General features: G+C 45.1%; 1 protein-coding gene across 3 annotated transcripts in view; it reads right to left on the minus strand.

The window, feature by feature from the left end:
- LOC135915987 (uncharacterized) overlaps positions 1 to 26,500 on the minus strand; it is a 118,590-nt gene that overhangs the window by 69,911 nt on the left and 22,179 nt on the right. The window contains exons 5-6 of one of the 3 annotated variants that reach the window (XM_065449176.1): positions 24,511 to 24,646; positions 17,833 to 21,875 (exon numbers count right to left, since the gene is read on the minus strand). In XM_065449176.1, the coding sequence (XP_065305248.1) occupies positions 21,868 to 21,875; positions 24,511 to 24,646 (144 nt within the window). In that variant the 3' untranslated portion in view covers positions 17,833 to 21,867. Of the gene's footprint in view, positions 1 to 17,832; positions 24,647 to 26,500 lie in introns of those variants that run through there. The other 2 variants (XM_065449174.1, XM_065449175.1) reach the window with 2 other exon arrangements.

A 26,500-nucleotide genomic window follows, 5' to 3' on the forward strand; every position in this document is an offset into this window, starting at 1 on the left:
TCTTCTCCGAAACAGCGTCACCCCTTTTATTCCCCGAGCTGACACAAACGGAAGGACGAAGATAGAAAATCCGAAGGGCAGGAGCTCGTCGATGGAAGAGCCTGACGAAAGCACTAATACTTCCACAGGCTCCCCAAAATGACGACGACCACAATATCGCAAGGGGTTATTCAAGGCCGTCCTGTCCCCATATGCATGTTAATTACAACCGCTCGATACTCGGATATGAGTCACAACCATGTACCAATGAAGTGAATACAATATTTTCAACTTTTTTTTTCATCATCACGATGCCCGGCTTCGTCGTCGTTTCCTGATTCTTGCGATTAAGACCCACCTCACCCGGTCGAGCCCGTATCATCTGGTCTCATTTCTGGAATGCAGTTCCTCCTTCACTTCATCAGAGCATGGGTTTCCCAAAACTCACTCCTGAGAAATGCAACTAATATCGTTTATACGCAACATTTCTTCCTCTTTAGACAAAGGCCAAGTCATTGACTGTATTTTTCTAGATTTTGCAAAATGATTTGACAAGGTGTCTCATCACTTATTACTGCTCCTTAGACTTAGTACTCTTAACATTGACTTTAATATTGTTAACTGGTTAGAATATGTTTCTCAACCAACCGTATGCAGTTTGTAAGAGGTAACGATTCTGCATCCCCGCAGTATGCCGTAAAGTCAGGTGTTCCTCAAGGCTCTGTTTTGGGCCCGTTATTATTCTTACTTTAACGACTTGTCTACAGTAATAATAGTTCTGTTAAACTATTTGCCAACGACTGCGTTCTATACCATGCCATAACTAATCAGCAACACTTTATTCTTCAGTCAGGTCTAGATAACAAGTCATGGTGGTGCTCACAATGACATCTGTTTTTAAATCCCACTAAATGCAATATTACGTCTGTCTCGCGTCGCTCAATCTCACCTACTCCTTTTGGCTATATCATCCATGGAACCAGCCTTGAGCACATGACTTCCTATAAATATCTCGGAGTCCAACTAAACAATAACCTTTCGTGGCATGCGCACATTGAACAGATCACTAACAACACAAACAGACCCCTTGGCTTCATACGCAGAAATTTCCCTAAAGACTCACCTCGTTTAAACTTACTACTCTGCAAAACACTAATTAGACGCAAGATAGAGTATGCGTTATCCGTTCGGGACCCTGGCTAAATAACATTAGCAGATACCATTGAGCCAGTTCAGAACAGGTCAGCTCGTTTCATCCTTTCAAATCATTCACGCACAGCTAGCGTTTCTTTAATGAAATAAGAACCCGGCCTTATAAATTTAGAGCTTCAAAGAAGAACTTCTTGTCTCGGACTTTTTAAAATATCGTTTACCAAAATAACTCACTTCAACAATAATTCATCACAGAACCTTCGCACACTTCGTCGTGTCTTGATAATCGGTTTAACGTTTTTATTCCCTTCTGTCGCACAAATGCTAGATTTTTCTCTTCCAAAGACCAACGCCGAGTGGAACAGCCTCTTTCCCCTTTGTCGCCTGCGTGGAGGACGCATCATCTTTCAAGACTGCAATAACTGATTGCATTTTTAGTTTATCGTTTTAAATACTAAAACTAATTGTTTGAACGTGTTCTTTTTCTGTTTTCGTCTTTTTATTGTACCCGCCACCACTCTGTAACGCGCTAAAATAATTGTTTGAACGTATGTATATTTAATTGTACCAACTCTGTGACACCCTTCCGGGCCCTGAGAGTAACGCAAATAAATAAATAAATGCTGGTACATATCCACTGCACAGGCCTGCACAGCACAGGCCGATTGGCACACACCCAGTGCTCCAAGTAGTGTCAGAGTTTCATTGAAAAGCGGTGCATACCCAGTTCCGCACCTACAGTGACCCATATCGGCGGGAAAGAGGTTTGTTGGACAGCAGCACGTATACGTACGCGTTGCCACATACTCAACGAGTTAAATAAGTACGTCCGACGGTTGGTTTCGAAGAGTGTTCCCTCAGCACAGCCCACCCGGTGCTCTAACCGATCGACCATGGATTACACAGCGATTCCCGTTGGCGGGAAAACGGTTTGATAGAAATATAGCCCCCGGAAGGTCCGTTAAGTACCCTCAGAATGTGAACGCATTAAAACAAAACTGGGCATGATACAGGGATTCGTGCACAGGGTAGCGTTGCCATCTCATTTTTGTCGGGAAGTGCTACACGCTCAGTGCTGTGTGGGTGCGAACGTTGTCGCGGAGCAATAGCTGGCCGCCCGAGCTCCACAGGTCACGGCTGCATCAATAGGCTGCATCACGCAACCGACTGTGCACTTCAACGTATAAGTGTTGGTTGACTATCTAGCCTTGAGGTACAAAGTTAAAATTAGTAAGTTCTGTAGTATAAAGATAAATGCCCTAGAGAACAAAACTTGATGCACACACGCTCAAAAGAAAGCAGTGCAGTGAGCACACAAACCATTATACAATGACACCGCTTGGCCCACTGAGACTGATGGGGTCTATCTATAGTGGAGTACGCGTGCTTTATATATATATATATATATATATATATATATATATATTGTATGTGTGTTGACATCATTCTTTTCATTCCGTCCAATTAACCTCTTTATACAGCGTTTCTGATAAAATTTTGATTAAGAAGCACCCCATCTCTCTTATTTATTTCGCTGAGCCTCACATGAAAGCAAAGCTCGTCTAAGAAATGGTTCCCAGAACTACCGTACCCTTGGGCAGTGTTGTACTTCGCCTTTGATGGATCGCACATATTTGAGCTTGCGACAGCGGACAATAGAAGTGGTCCATCCTTTGTTAACGAGAACGGCGCGCAAAAAAATAAAGGTAGAGACAAGGGAATGAAAAGGAATGTGTGCAATACGAATGCCCACGGGCGCATGTACCCTTGTAAGCAACACGAGAGGAAAGAACATTCAAATACGTATTCCAGAGGTCACAGCGGCTCAACACCCATGCCGGACGCTGCTTCAAATTAATATTGACCGCCAGTTCTTCAACGCACATTATGAGGTCAAAGAAAACCAGCTTCGTTGCATTCCGCGCCAGCTATGATGCGGCATCTGCGCCTGAGATTCTATACTGTGTCTTCATGATCACCCGCAAAATTCCGCACGTACTGATCACATTACTGCGGGTATAATCCTGAAGGCTGGTCTTATGTATAAGCATTTAAGTCAATCTGCAGTACGTGCGCTGTTTTCAGTGCCATTTTGAAAAGCTACATGCATTTTTTTTCTGATCAGTTAAAATAAACGGTAAATTTGAGCACATATGTATACAGCACCAATGCTCACTCTAGGCGTAATATGTTCCACCTCGAGTCAAACTTGTGTTTAATGAAGCATGTAACCATTCCGAGTATCCTTTTTTCTCTCTTTCTCTCTCTTTATTTCAATACTATACATGTTCCTTGATTTGGCAAAGCAATCTCTAACTGCGTTTTCTTTCTATTCTTTAAAAGAAGCCTTCGCCGATCCCATATGCGCATTTACATCATGCACAAGCAGGAAGATTAATTCAGTACAATCTCGTTCAACCGATACTATATGTTTAATCCGGAAAATGGCATAATTTAAAGAAGCCCAGGAAGGCAGCGATTACGTATGCCACCATTCGCAAGGCTGTCACTCAATAACGCCGCTAGCACAGCGGCGGCTATGACTATCATTCGGAGAGACGCGGGAGAAAGCATAGCAAAGAGGCATCTACGGACTTGTTGTGTTTCTGTTATTCTTTACCAGCTTACGAGTGGGACGGCCACCAACGATATCGGTTAATAAGTTAATGATAAGTTATAAAAGGCAGCATTAGAAGAGAAGCGCTAATTGACATACATATGCAATGGAGGACAGACCAGACGAGCGTCTTATCTCTCTCTTTTTGGTCTATGCTGGTTACTTTGCGCATCTCTTCTCGCTCCCTTCCCCCTTGCGCAGTGCGGCTGAGGTGTCCTCTATTGAGGGACAGTTACCGCGCTGCATTTAGCCCCACCTTTCACCCCCAATCAAGAATCTCTCTCTCTCTCTCTTTTCTAATAACTGTCTTCCAGAATTTGTTGGGCGATCACGCTAAAGAACATTCAACCAGCCAATTGTAACTAAAGTTATAGATATGCTATATCGGAGTACTTCGTAAAATTTTTATTACTCCACTTCCCCCTCCCCCCTTTTCTGTATCGGGAGGGTTTCTGGCCTTTCTCGTGGCTCTATCCTGGAGACAGTGCAGTCCAAAAATGTGGGCCGATCCCGAAGGAAGTCCCATAGAAAATAAAAAGAATAATTAAGCAGTCCGACGCTCATGGGAGGGGTGACGGGTTACTTTGCGCATCTCTTCTCGCTCCCTTCCCCCTTGCGCAGTGCGACTGAGGTGTCCTCTATTGAGGGACAGTTACCGCGCTGCATTTAGCCCCACCTTTCACCCCCAATCAAGAATCTCTCTCTCTCTCTCTTTTCTAATAGCTGTTTTCCAGAATTTGTTGCGCGATCACGCTAAAGAACATTCAACCAGCCAATTGTAACTAAAGTTATAGATATGCTATATCGGAGTACTTCATAAAATTTTTATTACTCCACTTCCCCCTCCCCCCTTTTCTGTATCGGGAGGGTTTCTGGCCTTTCTCGTGGCTCTATCCTGGAGACAGTGCCGTCCAAAAATGTGGGCCGATCCCGAAGGAAGTCCAATAGAAAATAAAAAAAATAATTAAGCAGTCCGACGCTCATGGGAGGGGTGACGCGATAGAGTGCCGTGCGCAGTGACGCCACCGCATTCTCAACACCAACTCTCACTCTAGAATACAACTAGACGTTGAATCGCCTTCCATTCTTTTTTTCTCTTATGTAGTACAAGACAGGAAACCAAGCCGCCGTGGTTGCTTAGTGGCTTTGGTGTAGCGCTGCTAAGCACGACGTCGCGGCGTCTAATCCCGGCCACGGCGGCCGCATTTCGATGGGGGTGAAATGCAAAAATACTCGAGTACCTAGATTTTAGGTGCAAGTTAAAGAACCCCAGGTGGTCAAACTTAATCCAGAGTACCCCACTACGGCAGGCCTCATAATCAGATCGTGGTTTTGGCACGTAAAACCCCATAATTCTTTTAAGACAAGAAATGGTCGGTAAACGAGATCTCGAGAATGTTGTCTAATCTTTCATTTCAGTGTCGCAAGCACAAATGTATTCACACTTAAAGATAGTTTCAAGAACACCGACACACGAAATAAAGCGCGCCTTAAGGTCGAGGCATGTCGTAGCATGTATGACAGCGTTCCCTTATGCTCCACAAAAAAAGAATTAACATGCTTGGACCGTTACCTTATATATGAGAGTGCACACGTCTGGGTTGGCACTGCCATCAGTAGAGCACGCGCAGTAATGTGTTTTTAGGCACAGTGAGAATTTGTCACATAATTACAAGGCTTTCCATCATCATGCCTTCATTGCAAGCTCTTTTTTGACGACAAACTCGTCACGCGTGAAGAGGGCTACGATGGGGCCCCTGAGCCGTTTTACCCAATCATCATCGCAACAGGGCGTCCCGGTGGGCACCGGTGTGATTTGTCGCATTCGCCACAAACATCATCATCATCAGCAGCAGCAGCAGCAGTCTGGTTACGCCCACTGCAGGGCAAAGGCCTCTCCCATACTTCTCCAACAACCCCGGTCATGTACTAATTGTGGCCATGTCGTCCCTGCAAACTTCTTAATCTCATCCGCGCACCTAACTTTCTGTCGCCCCCTGCTACGCTTCCCTTCCCTTGGAATCCAGTCCGTAACCCTTAATGACCATCGGTTATTTTCCCTCCTCATTACATGTCCTGCGGTAAGTCGCCACGTCTGAGTCGGTAAGTCGCCACACCTACATCTGAGGTAAGTCGCCACATCTGAGTCGGTAAGTCGCCACACCTACATCTGAGGTAAGTCGCCACAATCGACTTACCTCAGATGTAGTTGATATAGTTCCGAAATAAGCCAGTCACAGAGTTACCGATCCGACTGCCAAATGTGTGCGGGTGGACTGGGTGCTCCCGAGTGCACGCTATACTCGACTTCTCGCAGCACGCGCATGCGTCCAAGTCTGCCTGCGCCTCGATACCACGCTTCAGAATGCAATGCTGGCATTTTGAGGAACTCTCTTGAAGAATAACCGAAGATCGAGAATGCAGAAGGGCCTTGTATACGCTTCAGTTGCAGTTAATCCCCACCCACTGCTCAAGGGACTGTCACGTGGGCAGCAAGTCCTTATTCCCAAGGTAAGAGTTGGCGGCACACTATACAGACCATGTAATCGTCAAATGGCGAACCAAGTCCTTCAGTACTATCCTGCTCACGGTTAGCAGGAACACGGGAGTGCGTGACTTCGTTGTATAATCTCAATCAGCGCATTTTAGCGGCCCGGCGCGCGAATGACAGCGCGCGTTCGCACTGTCATAATGCTTGATATACAGTCAGTTTTTCAATCATTGTCTCCTCCGTCTTTGATTAAATCGACTGTTATTCCATCTTCTCCTGCCGCTTTTCCCAGTTTCATGGCCTACAAGGCCCTTCTGACATAATCACCATATAGTCATAGGAGGAGTATCGGCAACCTGTTCATTGCTGCTTCGAATGGAGGTATCGTGGCTCCTCTGGGTACTCTACCGGTCAGTATAGAATTCTTCCGCTGCTTTTACTATACCTTCGGGATTGCTGATGATATTACCCTGCTTATCTTTCAGTGCATAGATCTTGGTTTGTCCTATGCCAAGTTTCCTTCTCACTGATTTCAGGCTGCGTCAATTTTTTACGGCTTCGTCAGTCTTTCTCACGTTATAATTTCGAATATCCCTTATTTTCGCCTTGTTGATCAGTTTTGACAGTTCTGCGAATTCTATCTTACCTCTAGAGTTGGTCACTTTCATTATTTGTCGTTTCTTTATTAGGTCATTTGTTACTTGGGAGAGCTTGCCCACTGGTTGCCTTGGTACCTTGTCTCCCACTTCAATTGCTGCCTCTGAAGCCAGCCTAGTTACTGTTTTATTCATTATCTCTAGGTCATCTTCATCTCTGTTCTAAGGCGGCATATTTGTTTGCAAGTACTAGCCTGAATTTTTCTGCTTTTACCTTTACTGCATCTAATTTCGCCTGCCCCTGTTTCTTCTTGACCAATTTTACTATTTCTCTCTTCAATCTGAGGTGAACCTAACCCTCACTAACCTATGATCACTGCACTGTACTCTACTTAACACTTCTAGATTCTGCATTACGCTGGGATCGGCAGAAAGTATGAAATCAATTTCATTTTTTTGTTTCACAATTACAGCTTTTCTAGGTCCACTTTCTGTTGCTACGCTTCCTGAAGAAGGTGTTCATTATCCGCAGCTTATTGCTTTCTGCGAATTCTACCAGCATCCTCTCCTCTAGCATTTCTAGAATCGACGCCGTAGTTGCCAATTGCTTGTTCACCAGCCTGCTTTTCCCCTACTTTTGCACTGGAGAAGCCCATTACTACAGTATACTGAGTTTGCACTTATCTCATCGCTAATTGAACATCTTCATAAAACTTATATACTTCATCATCGTGAGTGGATGTTGGAGCGTAGGCTTGTACTACTTTTAACCTATACCTCTTATTAAGCTTGATTGCGACTACTGCTACCCTCTCACTAATGCTGCGGAATTCGTCAATGTTGCCCGCTATGTCCTTATGGATTGGGAATCCTACTCCCCATTACTGGTTATCTGGGATACCTTTATAGCAGAGGACATGGCCGTTTGTCAGCACTGTATAAGCTTCTCCAGTTCTAATCTCACTAAGGTCGATGATATCACAAACAATGTATGATAGTTCCTCAGAGTACTGCTAAGTTAGCCTCACTCGACAGAGTTCGGGTGTTAAAGGTTGACAGGGTCAGTTTCCATTGGCGGCCTGTCCGGACCTAGAGATTCTTAGCACCCTCTGCTGCGTTACAGGTCTGACGGCCGCCTTGGCCAGGTGCTCCGCAGCTGCTGGGGACTGAGGGCCATGGGTTAATTGTAGGAATCACGAGGGAGGTAGTAGCCGAATACTGCACCAGGGAGGCCAATTCTTGTTCTGGTGATCGGGAGTGTCTTTGTTGAAGCATAGTGGGCCTTCCTAATTTGGTTGTACCTAGATTAGTATAGCCCCACTCGCTCTCGCCATCTTTGGCCGGTGTCAGGCGCCACTCCAAGCCTGGAGATGTGCACTGGAGGAAGTGAAAGTCGAGCTCACCAAAAAACTGGAAGAATGCGAACATTATACTTATCTACAAAAAAGGAGACGTTAAAGACTTGAACAATTATAGGCCCATTAGCTTATATATATATATATATATATATATATATATATATATATATATATATATATATATATATATTCACCCAAGATAATCTCCAATAGAATGAGGGCAACACTGGGCTTTAGTCAACTAAGGGAGGAACAGGCAGGTTTCAGGAAGGGATACTCTACAGTGGATCACATCCATGTCTTTAATCAGGTAATCGAAAAATCCGCAGAGTACAATCAGCCTCGCTATATGGCCTTCATAGATTATGATGAAAAGGCATTTGATTCAGTAGACATACCAGCAGTCATAGAAGCATTACGTACATATCAAGGCATACAGGCCGCTTAATATATTGGAAAATATCTACAGAGATTCCACGGCTACCTTAATTCTACGCAAGTACGAAGATACCTATAAAGAACGGGGTCAGACAAGGAGACACCATCTCTCTAATGCTATTTACTGCGTCCTTGGAAAAAAGCATTCAAGCACTTAAACTGGGAAGGCTTAGGAGTAAGGATCCACGGCGAATATCTCAGCAACCTTCGGTTTGCAGATGACATTGTTCTGCTCAGCAACACTGGAGACGAGTTAAAACAAATGATTGAGGACCTTAACAGAGAATGTGTAAGAGTGGGGTTGAAGATTAATATGCAGAAGACAAAGATAATGACGAAAAGCCCGGCAAGGCAACAAGAGTTCAAGATCGCCAGTCAGCCTCTAGAGTCTGTGAAGGAATACGTTTACCTAGGTCAATGAATCACAGGGAACCCTGACCATGAGAAGGAAATTCACAGAATAAAATTGGGTTGGAGCGCATACGGCAGACATTGTCAACTCCTGACTGGAAGATTACCATTATCATTGAAAAGGAAGGTGTATAATTAGTGCATTTTACCGGTGCTGACATATGGGGCAGAAATTTGGAGACTGACAAAGAAATAATTAATTTAATTATGGGGTTTTACGTACCAAAACCAGTTTCTGATTATGAGGCATGCCGTAGTGGAGGACTCCGGAAATTTCGACCACCTGGGGTTCTTTAACGTGCACGTTAATGTAAAAACCACGAGTGTTTTCGCATTTCGCCCCCAACCGCGGCCGCCGTGGCCGGGATTTGATCGCGCGACCTCGTGCTTAGTAGCCCAACACCATAGCCACTGAGGAACCACGGCGGGTGAGACTGACAAAGAAGCTTGAGAACAAGTCAAGGACCGCGCAATGAACGATGGAACGAATAATGCTAGGCATAACGTTAAGATACAGAAATAGGGCGGTTTGGATCGGAGAGCAAACGGGTATAGCGATATTCAAATTTGCATTGAGAGAAAGAAATGGAGCTGGGCAGGTCATGTAATGCGCAGGTTAGATAACCGGTGGACGATTAGGGTTACAGAATGGGTGCCAAGGAAAGTGCACTCGATGACGGCAGATGACTAGGTGGGGCGATGAAATTAGGAAATTCGTGTGCGCTAGTAGGAATCGATTGGCGCAGGACAGGGGTAATTGGAGAACGCAAGGAGACGCCTTCGTCCTGCAGTGGACATAAAAAAAAGGCTGATGATGATTATGATGATGATGACCAGATATACTGGATATTCTGCCATCGCGAGCCCAGCGTCATTGAAGATCGAAGCACTCGCCTGTCGTGTGATCGGTTTGCCTGCCGACGCTGGCGAAGTATAGCGAAACACAATGGGAAGGACTGAGTGTAAAAAATTAATAAATAGAAATTAAAGACAACAAATTATGCAGATCCCGTGCACTGTGGGAATTGATGTAAGTGAAGCTTTCTGTGCTGTTTGGTTTGATTGACGATAGTTAGCGGTGATGACGGTGAATGTTTAATTTTTTCGACGTTTAGTCCAGCACGAAAGTGGTGAGTTAATGTCAAACGTTACCTTGCGTGCACCACTGCTGTTTGTCTGCGTAGTACACAGAATACATAGGGAGAGGTGTTTGCTTGAGTCGTTGTTGTGTGCCATATTTCATAGCCTCTGAGAGGATCAAGCATTGTCATTGTTTCACATGGCACATCGCATCGTCGCAGAAGTATTAAACTTGGATTATGCGGCTGTACATGCCAAAACCACAATCGGATTACGAAGCACGCCGTAGTGGCAGACTCCGGATTAATTTTGACACCGTTATGTTCTGTATAGTATCCCAAAATCTAAGTGCACGTGCGTTTTCTATTTCGCCCCCGTCGAAGAGCGGCTGCCGCGGTTGGGATCAAATCCACGGCCTTTAGCAATGCCGTAGCCGCAAAGCTACCGCGGCGGGCAAAGTAGAGTTGATTTGACGGGCGACCGCTTCGGTAGGGTCACCTGGACCCTGCGGTGCGCTTTAATTAATGCGGCTCTGCTTCTGCATGTCCTGCGTAATTTGCCCTTTGGACATATTTGCATGGTGTTTATTTTTCAGAAATAGCAGGAACGTGCTGTACGGTATCTCAACTTAAGCTTATCGGGTTTCCCTAAGATAAGCCCCGAAGGGTGTAAATTTTTCTGAGAGTGCACTCTCAGAAAAACTTACACCCTTTGGGGTGTGTATTTGTACCACAACGATAATCGTCATCTGTCTGGCCCGCGTTTCCTTTCTTTAACGCTGCGAGCCTGGTACTTCCCAGTCACGAACGGCATGCGCGTTATCAGTGTGACGCAGCTTCTCGACAGGAAAGTAGCGAGCGCCGAGCTTTCAAGAACGGAAACGCAAGCAAGGCAGATGATGATTATTGTTGTGGGACAAATATACACCCCAAAGGGTGCAACCGTTTTAAGAGTGTGTAGGCAAAGTTACACCCTTGGGGGAGTAACACAACGATAATCGTCATCTGCCTTGCTTGCGTTTCCTTTCTTGAAAACACCTGCGCCCGCTACTTTCCTGTCGGGAATGCTATTTCATGCTGATAACGCGCATGCCGTTCGTTACTGGAAAGTACCGGGGTCGCCGCGTTAAAAAATTAAAATATTAAATTATGGGGTTTTACGTGCCAAAACCACTTTCTGATTATGAGGCACGCCGTAGTGGAGGACTCCGGAAATTTCGACCACCTGGGGTTCTTTAACGTGCACCTAAATCTAAGTACACGGGTGTTTTCGCATTTCGCCCCCATCGAAATGCGGCCGCCGTGGCCGGGATTCGACCCCGCGACCTCGTGCTCAGAAGCCTAACACCATAGCCACTGAGCAACCACGGCGGGTGGCTCGCCGCGTTAAAGAAAGAAAGTGCGGACAAGACAGATGACGATTATCGTTGTGTGGCAAAAGGGTACAATTTTGCTTCGTGGCGCCGTTTGGCTAGAGGATGACGGTGGCTTCCCAGAAAACACCAACCCCGCTGCTGCAGCTGGCTGAGAAACTTTGCATGTTGGTATCTCGGCGGGCCATTCCTAACAATGTCTGCCAGCCACAGAGTTAGTATCCTACCTGTTTTATGCGCTGTACCAACGCCGTTGTGCGCTCGCGATGTTCTTTTAATAGGAAGTATTCTCTGAGTCAAGCCGGTTTTCTCTACCTGGTTGTCAACGTTCAACAAGCGGAGCCTCGATACGTTCTGCCTCCGCTCGAAGAACGCATTGGGGTGGCCTAGCTAAAGGTACGATATAGTCCGGCTTAAAGCGGACGCGGTCCACGCGTGGCGCAGTTAAGCTACGTCGGCTAAAATTCAGCGCTTTAGAGTTTAGTGTGGCTGGCGCGGGAACAGAACATAACCTATCGTACGCCGGAGCCGCTGGAACAGGCTGCACTGACTGCATCACGCGCTAGTTCGACTGACTAGCAACATGCTGACCTATATTCAGTTCGGTTTCACTGATGCGAGCGTGTTGATTTGCGCCTTCGACAAACATCAGTGACGGCGGGTGACCACGCGTTTTCGTATACGCACCACGCTCACCGGCCGTGTTGTCTGTTCGCCTGTCCTTGCGCTGCCATTTCACCAGAGACGGATGGCGAATTCTTTTTATCTGTACAGACCGGCGAACTTAGCCAGCTCTGCAAAAACGCGCGGTCGCCCGTCATGCACTCGCGCTCAATTGCTTGCCTGGCGACCTCGTTACACGTGTAAAACACGGCGGCTAGGCGCTGCACTGGTCGCCGTGGCAACGTCACCTTAAAGCCACATAGGCATTGTTAGGGTCGGCGTCTGGCACCACGTGCAGAAAGGAATTTCAGCCGACCATCTCTCACCCTGCCTCGTCGAAATGAGGCGCGACTTCGCCTGGTATGGTTGGCGTCCCGCACCTCGTGCAGAAAGAACTTTCTCGCCCGACCTTCTTCCACCAGGTCTCGTCGAAATGAAGCGTTTCCTAATTCGCCATGACCATCTCGAGCGTCTGCCGGTCTGGCGGAAGCCCCGCAGTGTACAGGCCTCTTGTGTGTGTGTGTGCGTGCGAATTTAGAGGGACCCGTTCCTCGAACGGCCAAAAGGAGAACTTCCACGAACCAGCAACGCGCAAGGGAGACGGACAAGCGTCTACAATTCCAGGAGGAGGGACGGCCTCCTCCTTGCAGCAGGCTTTCTGTGCCGGTCACGTGACGTCAACGGAAGCAAGAACCCTCCCACGATTGTAGAGAGGCTATTTAAGGGGCTTCGAAATATACTTTTGAACATTTCATTCTCTTCTCTTCATTTTCACCAGCCTTTGAATAAACCGTGCAAGTTTCGCACTAGAAATCGTCTCACCCTTGCTTGGTCGCCATGGTCTACCGGATGCCTGCAGCCCGCCGACAACGCCACGCTACCCAATAGCCGCTATTGATAGATCATGTGCGCTTCGGCGAAAAGAAAAACGAGTTAAAGAGCTGCAGAGTGCCCTAGATTTTATGCTAAGTATGGAGTGCTACGAGCCGGGATTGTTCACAAAAGAAATTAAAGAGACTAGAACTAAGCTAGTGGCAATAGACGAAGAAATGTACCGTGGCGCAGTGATAAGGGCGCGTAACGAAAAACTGGTCCGCAGAGACGCCCACCAAACGCGCGCTCGGTGATGAAAAAAAGGCACGCTTTGTCGAAAGAGATAACAGAAATATGCTATCAAAACGAAATCACAAATCGAAGAGAAATAATCAAACAGGCATTCGTCGAACATTACACAGATATTTTCAGCCTTAATACACCAACACCGACTACTTCAGAACAGAATTCCTATCGCTAATGCCGAGATTAGAGGACGACCTTGCGCACGCTCTAGAAGCCAGTATTACGGCTGAGGAAATTGAATCAGCGATTCTGGAGCTTAGTTCAAACAAGTCTCCTGGGCCAGACAGTCTCGGTACGTTTCTATATAAAGCCTTTAGAACAGAAATGGCAGTCGCACTTGAAAGGCTGATTAGCGAATTCTATGAAATGAAAGCAACTCCTCCATCCTTCCGAGCATCGCACGTAGTACTAATTCCTAAAACGAATGATCCGATTAAGTTACAGTCTGTTGAGTCATACCGTCCCATCAGTCTAACAAACGTGGACTATAATCATGAAAATTTTAGCTCGACGCCTTCAAAGTGTCCAGTCACTTGTAGGGCCACATCAGACATGCGGCATAAAAGGCAGGACAATCTTTACCAATGTTCACACAGCTAGAACTGTCCTTGAATGCTGTGACGGAATGTATGGGCGCGTGGCCATGTCGCAATTAGATCTGCACAAGGCGTTCGATAAAGTCGTACACGAAGTTTTGTTCTCGATCCTAGACCATATCAATGTTTGAACCGTTATTACAGAAGGTGTTAAAATGAAGTACAATGGTTGTATAGCGAAGCTGATATTAATAGGCAGTTAAGTGATGGTATTCCTGTGCAGTCATCTGTGAGACAAGGCTGCCCTTTATCTCCCCTGCTTTTCGCTCTCTACCTCGAGCCCTTTTGTTTGCGGCTGCTGAAGAGCACAAACATACGGGGTTACACTTTTCATAAAACTGAAGTTCGAGTTTTAGCATATGCTCATGATGTAGCAGTGTTTTGTACGGACCATGACAGTGTTAAAGCAGTTGTACAAGAGTCTGTAAAATTTTGTACTGCAAGTGGAAGTGCTATTAACTGGAACAAGTGTCTTGGTTTTTGGCATGGGAATTGGCAATACAAGCCTGAGACATTTTGTAACATGCAATGGGCGGTAACAGCAGGCGCCTACCTAGGTGTGCCCCTCGAACATTATCGAGATAGCAAATAATATTGGGACAATGAAGTAGTGCGAGTGAAAACCCAGACCGGCAAATGGGGAGGGCATCAATTTTCTGTTTGCAAGAGCCACCGTGTGTAATTTGTTTTTAGTCGCTAAAATCTTTTACGTGATGCAAGCGTTATGTCTGACGAGGATGTCTGTGCAAAAGCTGCATAGAGTATTTGCGATGTTTATTTGGGCCTCAACATGGGAACGCACAAGTCGTAGTAATCTGTTCCATAGAGTTGAATGTTGGGCTGGGGTTGTCACATTTGTTCCTCAAACGGATTGTAAGCAGGTTTCTTTTTTGGGGGTGATCAAAAGGATGCTTTTTTGAGAACAATGATTCAAGCTCGACTGCGCAATTCATTGCCCGATTATGTAGCGTCGTCGATGTACACGGGGCCAATGCCTTTAAGTGCTTTTTTGCGTGAAGTGGTCGCGCCTTTCCAAACACTAAAAGCAAGATTTTCTAGTGAATATCTGGCCGCTGTTACTAGTAAGAAGTTGTATAAACATCTTGTTGATGTATTCTTGCCTGTACCATTGTATCGTACAGTATTTCTTTTAGGTTCAGAACGAGATGTTCTTAAGAAACGAATGCTGGTAAGAGCTTCTGTTAAATCTTTTTTTCAACTACATACAAGCACTCTCCCAGTGAAACCGTGGTTGCAAAGCAAAAACATTTTTGTACCTTGGTCTGTGAATTGCTTTGTATGCAAAAAAGCGGAGATGACTGAGCATATCTTTCTGGACTGCCATGACGCAGTGTTTTTGTGGGATATTCTAAAACGCAGCTTTGAAAAGGAATTGCCGTTAAGCGCTTTCGGCATACGCTTCCTGCCATGCGCGGAACCAGAGGGAGTGCCTGTAGATCTGTTAATGCTTCTGTGCATGCATAGCGTGTGGCGAACGCGTATGGATATTAGGCATGAGCGCATTGTTCAGGCCCCAGCACATGAATACTTCATTGAAAGTGTGCTATATATACGCAAATTTTTCTGTGCACAGAGTGATCCTCCTGATTGGCTAAGTGCTTTGGACAAAGTGACTAGCCTACATCGTTCTTATCACACAGCACTGGTTCGGCATTGACTAGTTGTTCTTTATGGCCATGTAATATTACCATTGTACTTTCTTTTGCCAAACCGGTAATAATAAAAGAAAAAAACTCATAGCTGAGTGGTAGTGTCTCCGTCTCACACTCCGGACACCCTGGTTCGATTCCCACCCAGCCCATCTTGCAAGTTAATGAATTGCCTTCCGCCATTTTTCGCTCACGGCCGACACCGGTTCTTTTTGCGACATGAGCTCCTTAACGCTATCGCGTTAAAAAAAGAAGTCAGCGCCCCTGCGCATATAGGGTTTTCCGTTTGCGTCGGCGATACTATTTCACCGAAACCGCAGCGACCCGAACTCGACGCTAAAGTTTTGCGTCAACGAACATGGCGGCACCCATCGAAGTGGTTGGTCTCGCCATGTACCACATTCGACCTCGTTCGCTAATACCATTCTGAACTATATGCATCACGTGCGATTCTGATCGCAGCGGCTCTATCGCAAAGCCCCGCTATCACCCATAAACAATGAAAAAGCTTACCTTCAATCCCAGAATGTGACGTCCTCCTACAGCAAATTCTGCGGTACCACGCGGGTTCGATGAACACCGAAACAAAGCGCCAGCAAGACGGTAGGCTGGTACTACATTGTAGTATCAGCGTAAAATGAAACGTGAACTATGAGTGAACAGCGGAGCGCGTGGCCCAAGCATAAGTGAAGGTATAGTGCGCAGCGTCCAGTAATCACCATTTACAAGCACGCACATCCGGTTTGGCCGCACCGCGCGATCTCTCTATAGCGAGATATTTTCGCTTCTGTTCAGGTTCTTACATTTGAAAGGGAGAAAATAAAGGAAAACAGAAGCTAAACTATTGCAGCTTACGGCGAGTATTGTCGCACAGTTCGCCGAAGCCACAAGCGCTCTTGGCGCGAACAGGGGTGCGCGTGGTGCAGTTTGCACCGTCATCATTATAGATAGATTCACTCATGTGGTTCGCCGCTAGTGGGCCACATTCATTCTTTCAATCGGCAAACTTGCGCAGCGCGGTATCGCTGGCAGCGTGGGCGTGCCGAGCATGTTTGGCCGTTTACCCTTCAGTTTGACTCCCAAACGAGCGCTATACGGCCAAATCGGATGTTCGCGCCTGCCAATGGTGATGACTGGACGGCGCGCACTATCACTTGCTTAGGTCACGCGCTCCGCTGTTCACGCTTCATTTGACGGTGATAATACGTCCATCAGAAAAAAAAAAATGCACAAATGACGAACTGGACGACTGCGACGGGCCTCTGCTTCCTTCTACGATGATGATGATAGCGTGCTGTTCGTTCCGATTTCAGTTTTGCTAGCTGCGAAGCATCGGGTACGTTCGATTCGCCTGCACCACTTGAACCAGTTCGCGAGGTGCTGCACCCTGCCATTCGTTTCAGCGGACGACGTTCGTTTAAGTGCAGGAAAGGTGCGAGGCTGGTTCATGATTCTGCTGCACCCGCTCCACCGTCAGTGCCGACTAGGTGCGAAGCAGTGGCACAGGCGCGAGCACCGTTAAAACCCCGCTTACGCACGTCTTACGCACGTCTGATGCGCCTACGCAACTGTGGTGTGCATTTACGCCCCAGAAACCGATCATGCCTGCAGTTCAGGACCTCTCAAGCTTGCGCACTCCGTGCACATTAGTCTGACATAGCATAACGCCTACACCGCGTCTGCACCTTTGCATTCGTTTCGAGTGTTTCGCTGGGCTTGCACCTCCGGAATCAAGCTGCACCGTTTCTGCACTTCTTAATTATGGGGTTTTACGTGCCAAAACCACTTTCTGATTATGAGGCACGCCGTAGTGGGAGACTCCGGAAATTTTCGACCACCTGGGGTTCTTTAACGTGCACCTAAATCTAAGTACACGGGTGTTTTCGCATTTTCCCCCCGTCGAAATGCGGCCGCCGTGGACGGGATTCGATCCCGCGACCTCGTGCTCAGCAGCCCAACACCATAGCCACTGAGCAACCACGGCGGGTGTTTCTGAACTTCTCGTGAACCGCAGTGAAATGGTTCAGTGGTGCAGGCGACTCGAACAGACCCGTCGACGGACGGAGGCTTTCGCTCTTATGCAAGCTTTGGCGCAGGCTCGGTGCAGTTTTCCGCTAATATGCCGTTTTGGCGCAGGATGACGCAAAGGTCCGCTTTCGGCGCAGTTTGGCGCAATTAGCGCAGCAGTTCCACCACCGAGCGTTGCAAGTAGTCATGTTTAGCAGCAAGTTTAGCAATTGCAAAATACCATTTATAGCAAATACCTTCAGATTTGCACCAGGTACTCATCTCAGAACAGGCAAAGTAGATTTATTGCTTTTAATATACAGATGTTTGAATAGCAGTGCAGAAAAATGAGAAAATACTTAGCACATAAAGGAAAACGCAGGACAAAGAGCTGGCTACCATGAATGACACAATTAAGTAAAGAAGCCTGCATTATAAAAATAGATATTATCTTGGAGTTTATTGCTTTGTTTCTGTTCAGGAAACAGGAGGAAGAGCTGTTAGGTGTGATGAAAACTACTGTTATAATTGGTGTTTACATGCACATATTTTGAAACAATTATCTTTCAAAATACCTTACAAGTGCCAAAGGGCATTACGTAAGGGGGTATATACAGAAATTATGATTGTAAGAACTCACAAATTATATAACAATTATCATACAATACGTTGAGGTCACAAAACAACATAACACTATGAGAGAGAAAACATCATGCTACATACAACTCAAGTTCAACGATGAGTGAATCTACAATTTTAGAAGTGCCAAAATGAACAGCCAACTATAGGCTTCATGCAGCAATTTTCACTCCAGCTTGCACTGATGCCACTTGGCTACAATTATGGCTAAGCACCTCAGCTTGAAACCACACTGAAGCATTGTCCAATGTTGGCTTTTTTACATATCTTTATCTCCACTTGTGCTTGGAAAACTTCCACTTTAGTACTTCTTATGGCACCGTCACATGGGCCGTGAGAGAACTGAAGGAATCATAATGCATTCATGGCTATGGAATTAAGAACCAGGAATGTGAACAATGTGGCACAATCACTTGAGGTAATGCAGTGTGAATTCTGAGTTAATGCATGTGATGCACAAGAACCCTTTCAAAGGACAAATGCTGCTGTCCTGTTGGGAGTCATTGCTACAGCGTCTTTAGTGATGCTCTACACTTACGAAACCATTTGTAGTTCATGCTCCACTGTGGGGATTCATCTTCTGTACTGCGCTTGAGTGCATGTTAAAGAACCCCAGATAGCCAAAATTAATCTTAAGCCCCTCACTAATAGCTCTCTCATAGCCCATGTGTTGCTTTGGGATGTTAAACTCCACAATTTGATATTTTTAAAATTTTTTATTTCATCCTACCTGGCATTGGTTGGAGCAACTGTCATTCTTCAATAGTACTTTGGTGCAGCATTTTAGCAGCCTTAATCAAATTATGTAGCTTAGTGTAATTGCAACATTTGATGGAGCACAAGCCCCTTCACTGCCAAAAACCTGCATTGCAAGAATGTGCTTGAGCTACTCGGAATATGTAAAACCTGGTCAACAGATGGTGCCAGTGGAAGATGTCGGTGGGAAGTTTAGCTTTACGTAATTCTGTTTTACCCACATCACTGCCGGTACTCCATGAAGCTGCTTGTATGGTCGCTTTCATTAATTTGATTCTACAGCTGTGCAAAATTATTTCATCTGATAATTTTGCAAAATTATTTCATCTGATACAGTCGAACCTCGTTATAACGAAATCGCATTGGCCACAAAAATACTTTCAGTATATCAGATGTTCGTTATAAACATACACGCAAATATCAGCAAAAAAATATATATATACGATAAGGTCTATGCCTAAGAAACGCTAGCGGAGTATCTCTGAAAGGGCCAGCAAAGGCTCTACTTTGGATTTTGGTGGCCCAGTGGCATCTTGCCATGCCGATACAAGGCACAGGAACAACACTAAGTTAGAAACACATGCTCTGCACCACCGGGAAGGTACAACCGCACGACCGGTGTTATCGAGCTAGATTGGTACGTTGCTGTGTTGACTATGGTCTGACCAAGCCAAACGGCCGCCGCCACTTTTCGGACACTGAGGAAACCGCATGTGGACTCGTCCTTCGCTACTAAAACGGCCAGCCTAGCCAGTGCGTTGGATATCATGGGTGTGTTCTAATTTTGGCCAGCATCAGAGACAGTCTAGGAAGACAGGTAAGGAGACAGCCAAGACAGTTTCAAGGACAAGTAATGGCACGTATTTCCAACTGTCTTAAAGACGATGGAGACGCTCCAGCAACACGATGCCACCTTGCGGCGACAAAAAATAGCTGAGCAAGATATACGTTATTTCTGTATATTTAAGTATTTCAGCCTGCAAACCTATGAAAAACACTATGTGACTTGCATTAAGGGCAAGGAGAGCGTGTATACATACTTCCGTGCGCAGATGACCTTCCCATAGAGTTTCCAAGAGTCTTGCTCAGCCGCCATCTCGTTTCGACAGGAAAGTAGCCTGCATAGTCTTTGGCTTCTATGCTGTCTTCACAAAGCTGTCTAATTTGATGTTTTCATGAGAAGTGGAACGAGATTTAGGATGGCCACTGTCCACTTAGCTGCCTGCTTTGCCATCTAAGGCGAGTATTGGAACACAGCCCATGCTCAATCACCGATAAGGTCTACAAATGCTAACATATTAACAGCTGGCATCCTACTATGGCTTATGACCAGCCGCTGCGCTGGCAGCACTGTTTAGGTCGCTAGGTCTAACCAGTGCCTCATCGGGAGTCGGCAACCTAAGTTGCAGTTTCGTGCCTAGTTGACACGGCGGCAACATTGTTGATGGCTGCTTAGTTTGTGAAATTGTGCACACTGTTCATGCCCAAAACACCTCGCAGCATCCGAAATTTAGGTTTTCGCCGTTATACACTGGTGCGAGGGTTAGGTGGTGATGGTGAAGGGAAGTACGAATAATCCTGCTATTCTGAAAAATCATATGCGAAAGAATCGTTTGGCGATTGTGTTCAATGTTTTTCCTACCAGAATATGTGCTAATAAAAATTTGCTTCGCTATAGCCAATGCCATGCTGGATCCCACATTTTTGATTTGGCTATAGCAGGAGAATACTCAACTGAATAAAACTGTGACCAACCAAATTTTACATTTACTTCTTTATATCCGAAAATTGATTATACCAGTGCTCGTTATATCGAAAGTCAACTGTATATGAAATAAATGAGCTGTTTAGCATGCGTGCCCTTTGGGCCTACTGAGCAAAACTAAGTTATCTCCTTCCTGCCCATGGGAAAAAGGGTGTTTCAAGGCAGTCGCTGTATATATTCTTTTGGCAGCACCTAAAGCTCTTAATTTATATAGGCCACTTCTGATGAAACCACTTGCATTTCGAACATAAAATTTTTCACCGAAGCTGTTTTGTATCCATACTACAAAAACAGCATTTCTTACATGAGGCAGTTGGCTTTATACATAGGAAATACTTATCACAAAAGGGCATCTCATGCAGTTACATGCATAATAGGCACATTGAAGCAGTATCAGCCAGAATGCTAATGCTAAACTAGAATAACTTATCGATTCTGGATTCCAATGCATTTGAGAACTGAAGGATGTAGAAATTCAAAAAAATTAAAGTAAGTTTGATCACCGGGAGCAGTCCGTACAGTTATTTCATCTAGGCACACTTGCCAAGACTAAAACACACTGGGGAAAAGAGTGTCTATAACATTCGTCTAGTTGTCACCCCATCTACTGTCACTACTGGCATAGCTTCACAAGAAAATGCCTCATTGGTTGAAGGCTGCTTTCATTTTTCATCCTATTGTTTCCTGGCAGCAGCACCATCTCTAATCTGGAGGCAGCATGGTAGTGGGGCCATGCCAGTGTGAAGGAGTAGATGGTGAGACTGGCAGCATAAATAAGTCTTCCTCCATCAGTTTTGGTATCGGTGAGTCTACCAATACGAACTAATTGTTTTCGCAGCCCCCACGGTGAACCATTTTATTAAAATTTCAGTTTACATCTAAATAATGTCGAGGATAGGCTCCAAAAACGCATCAGTCTTCCAAAGTCAGTAAGTAAAATCAAAGTAACTTTAGTATGTGAATGTACAGACACTAACATCAACAAGGTGAATACCCCAATCATAACAATAAGGTCATCACAATTCTGAAATCTTGGTGCAGCTGACAACAAAACAATACAATACAAAATAAATAACAAACATGGCCTGTATATTAGACGAGTCCATGTATTTGAACAAATGGAACAAAAATTTAAAGGCATTGTTCAATTGTTGAACGTCACCAGGCTGCAAGTACACAAAAACAAGGTATTAAGTATACAAAATGTTTTGGGCACACCCTTTGATCAAATGTGAGATATGCAACACAATTACTATTGCCAACAGCCGTGTCACTCACTCTGTTACGCGAGTTAAAGAGAGAGAGAGAAAGAGAGAGAATGAAGAGGAAAGGCTGGGAGGTTAACCAGATATGAGTCCGGTTTGCTACCCTACACTGGGGATGGGGGATAGGGGTTAGAAAGATGACAGAGAGGAAAACGATAAAAAAAGGGGAAAAAAAAAAGGAACGCGCACACATGGAGACACAGACACAAAGAGGCGTTCCAGTTAAGTCGTTCACACAGGCCTGTAGATCGCAAAAAGCGCAATAGCGCGAGTTACCGAAATCCCTGATCTGCTGTTTAATGTTCTGGCAACATGAAAACTACTGGGTGATACTGATAACAGCCCTACATTCATAGGCCAGTGCAAGTACAAGGCAAAAATACAAATGTGAAGCCCGTTTTCACAATTTTTATAACCAAAACAAACATACTCAAGCCATCCAAAAATAATATACATTGCAAAATTTTGAGAAATCATTAAGGAGCACAAATTACTCCTCAAAGTATTATTCAGGTAAACAGAAGTAAAAATGCGGTAAAAACAAGGGTAAATATGTTCATGAGATACAGGATTACCCACTCTGTGGGGAATAGCCTGACGGATATCTCACGGATATTAGATTAGATTATGGGGTTTAACGTGCCAAAACCACTTTCTGATTATGAGGCATGCCGTAGTGGAGGACTCCGGAAATTTCGACCACCTGGGGATCTTTAACGTGCACCTAAATCTAAGTACACGGGTGTTTTCGCATTTCGCCCCCATCGAAATGCGGCCTCCGTGGCCGGGATTCGATCCCGCGACCTCGTGCTCACCAGCCCAACACCATAGCCACTGAGCAACCACGGTGGGTATCTCACGGATATCAGTGAGGTTTCAGGACATCTGGATAACAGTATTTAACCAGTTCAAAGCCATTGATTTGGCTAGTGCAATGCGCCAGCAACATTTGAACAAATGATAAACCCCCTTCTTCACAGCTTCAAGTGGTCTACTTGCCTGTGCTATCTCTATGATTTTCTCACCTACGTTTCAAGCCATCTACAGAGACTCGGCTATTCTGCGCGTCCTTTGCAATGCAGGTCTGCAACTTAACTCTGGCAAATGGCGAGTCGGCAGCTAAGAGATCACTGTACTTGGTCATCTAGTCGATGCTACAGGTCCTGCCTGACCTTACCAAAGTTAGCGCCGTTACCAACTTTTCAACACCTCGTTCTACTCAGGATGTCCATTTCATTTTTGATCCCTGTTTTTGGCAGTTTGTGAAAGATTCTGCAGAAATAGCATGGCCCCTCACCTGCCTCAATTAACTGTTTCCCAAACAGTGGATGACCCTTACATGAACGAACATGTGCGCCATCACCATACTAAAGTATTGACATTGCATCTTGGTCTTGGGACATTGCCTTTTTACCTTTGCAAGTCATGATTATTTAATGGCATTAAAGGGCCCCTGAAACGGTTCGGACAAATTTTGTAGATGTGTAGGGTACAGCTAAAGTTAATAATTCGCACCACAACTTGTGTGAAACGTCTCATATTAAGAGAGCTACGGACGATTACAAGTGACCCTCCTCCATAGTCATGCATTTTCTGAACTCGTTCGCCAATGATCAGGGCTAAGCTCCGCCTTCACTGGCTCTGTGTCATGATGATATGTCGTGTCGTCTCCTACCGGTTCTCAAGGAGCAAGCGCACGAAGCCTCTCCAAACTCTCCGCCAGCTTCTTGGCAGTCGACACCAAGCGAGTGCTATCGAAGCAGCGTGCGTTGCAAGCATTTCGTTGCTGCTACTGTGTGTTGACGTCTGTGCCACCAGGTGGCTGCACCATGCAGACCATTCACATTTGTGCTTCTGTTCATCCCGTAAAACGACATGGTCAAATGGCCAGGCCCTGTCCCTTGCGCTTACGTTAGTAATCTTCTGATGTAAAGTGACGGCCGCAAATACGCAAATCCTGGTGCTGATCAGATAGCGGGAGTCCGATGTGCCGCAGGCAGTCAGCTCGTCTGCTGCTGTGCAGAGGGACACAATGTCGCAGCTTGACATATTGCCAGTCGCTACGTTTGCAGTCCACAACGCAACAAAGCCGGATCATAGTGCTCGCGAAAAGACAGATCGACACACAGCAGACAAATTATCGATGGCGCGCCCTGGGTAGCCAATCGGATAGCTCGTCCTACTGACGTCAATTGGGTGATTTACGTCATATGGGTATGGGCGGCTGAAAATTCTACCGAGAAGTGTGCTGCGATCGGCAGCGATGTACATTTTTAAAACCTTATAATAAATTACACGCTTTATGCGGAACACTTACATGTGTCAATTAATGCTCAGAAGGGCTTACTCTAATGACTCAGTACGCTTCTACAAAATCATCAAAATCGTTTCAGGGTCCTTTTAAGGCAGTGTTGTATAACAATGCTCTTAACTTTGTAAAGGTGCATGGCAGCTCCTGCGATTTTTTTTTACTGTCATTGCAGGATGCCAAGAGACGGCCACTGTTTCCACATCTCTTTCAAGGCAGAAACCTCACCTCCTTTGCAGAATACAAGGAGCATGCCAACAAGCATGAAAAGACCCAGACAGGCAGTCCCATACAGCCATTTAGAGTGCCTTGTTGAAGGTTTGCCTTGAGTCACTTGTGCAACCTTGGCTGTATTTTTGCTTCCCTACAAAGCACATCAATAACAAACATAAAAGAATATTACTTATATGCTCCTTGCATGGCTGAAAATATCAACACAAGTTTTGCTATACAAGATGCTTTTTATTCAGCCATCGTGAGTAAAAAAAAAAAACTGGATGTAACATAGTAGTTCAGTTGGACTACATGAAGAGGTGGCGATTACTTGCATGACAAACCACAGTATGTGCTTTGCCAACAAATCCACTGCTAAACTTCAAATTAATTATTGTACGATTTATGTCGCAATAGCCAAAAGCTGGGCAATGCTGAAGGCATTCAGTCACGCTCTCAAGCTTATACTCCTTCACACCAGTTCCCCACAGCACTGTCGAGGTTATGCTGCTGGCCAACAGAAAAGGCGAACATCATCGAGAAAGTGAGCACTCGCGCCGACAATACACACTGTGGCTAATGCCATATTGCACGAGGTGGTTTGGACTACCCAGCCTCCTACCTTCGTTGTTTGCTGCAGGTTTTTGCATAAAAGTTACCGACTCTTTGATGTCACAGGGTCACACATTATAATCTTTCTGTCGGTATAACAGAACTATGCTAGGTGGCAAATGCTCTTCCAGCTGTTCTGTCTAAAATTATAAAGAAAACATAACTATTTTCTCGGTGTTCTCGTATTTCGGCACGTGAAAGAAAGCAATCTTTAACACGAATCGATTACAGTATGGTCTCCATAACTTTTTCTCAGACCACTACACATACACTGAATATTATTTATGTACATGGGGAAAAATTATTCTTTGGAGTATTATATCTGTATACTATAAAACAGCCCCAGAAAACCTAAAGCAGCCTCCACAGTGCTCCAAGCAACTACTGAGCTGAGGTATAGTTCAGCATGTAAACGCTGCGTCACATTACAACATAACGCAGACAAGACACAGCACTAACTCCCAACTAAAGGTTTATTGTGCTTGTGCAAATACAAATCTGTGCGATGACACATTAGAAAGGGGAAAACATACCAGTCGAATGAAGTCAACCATAAATTGACACCATCAGTCATGGAAAATGCACAGCAAACGTAATCCAAAGACAAACGGTTCACAGCGACATGGCGACTTCAGTGATCAACAGTGGGCCAACAAGGAAAGCGTTAGATGGAGCCAACGTTTTGAGAGTGGGACTTGTTGGAGAGGGCGCTGACATCAGGGCTTGGAAATGAAGGTTCTTTATACCATATTCACAACTGCTTAACAATTCTTCAAGTACGAGACTTTAAGAATGCTGTTTCAAGTAATTTTTTTAATTAACAAGAGCAGGCTCGCTGTTTAATATTAACATAAACTGGTAGACTGATCTAGACATGTAATTTCTTTATGTCCATTGTATCATACACATGAAATATGAGTAGTGCCTTGAGAAAGCTACAAATATCCCATTTTTAATGCCACATGCTTGCAAATTTTTTTTTACTGTCCTAGAACACACTGAATAGAACACAGAAATGCATAATAGTATGTTCAGTATTTCAAGGCAAGTAATGTTTTGAACCATTTATGATGCCAACAGATCAGCTAAGGTCATCACTAAGCAAAAGATTCTGTTTTAAACACATGACAGTTTTGAGAATCATGACTATCAATCCTTGGACAAGTGACAATTTATAATTAAGGCCTTTTTCAAACCTTGAACCTGTAATTCTCTATGTACTATCATTCCTTCCAATTTAAACAGTATGCTTCAAGCGTGTATATGTGTGTCAAACTAAATATTTGTGTTCTGCTCAATTTTTCCAATTCCATTTGCCAAGTTGCTTTTTCAATATTTTACATTTCTGAACCAGCAAGAAAATCATTAGCTGTGCATATTTAAGCAGCCCGCA

Source organism: Dermacentor albipictus, chromosome 1, assembly GCF_038994185.2.
Source record: "Dermacentor albipictus isolate Rhodes 1998 colony chromosome 1, USDA_Dalb.pri_finalv2, whole genome shotgun sequence".
In the NCBI taxonomy this organism is placed as follows: domain Eukaryota; kingdom Metazoa; phylum Arthropoda; class Arachnida; order Ixodida; family Ixodidae; genus Dermacentor; species Dermacentor albipictus.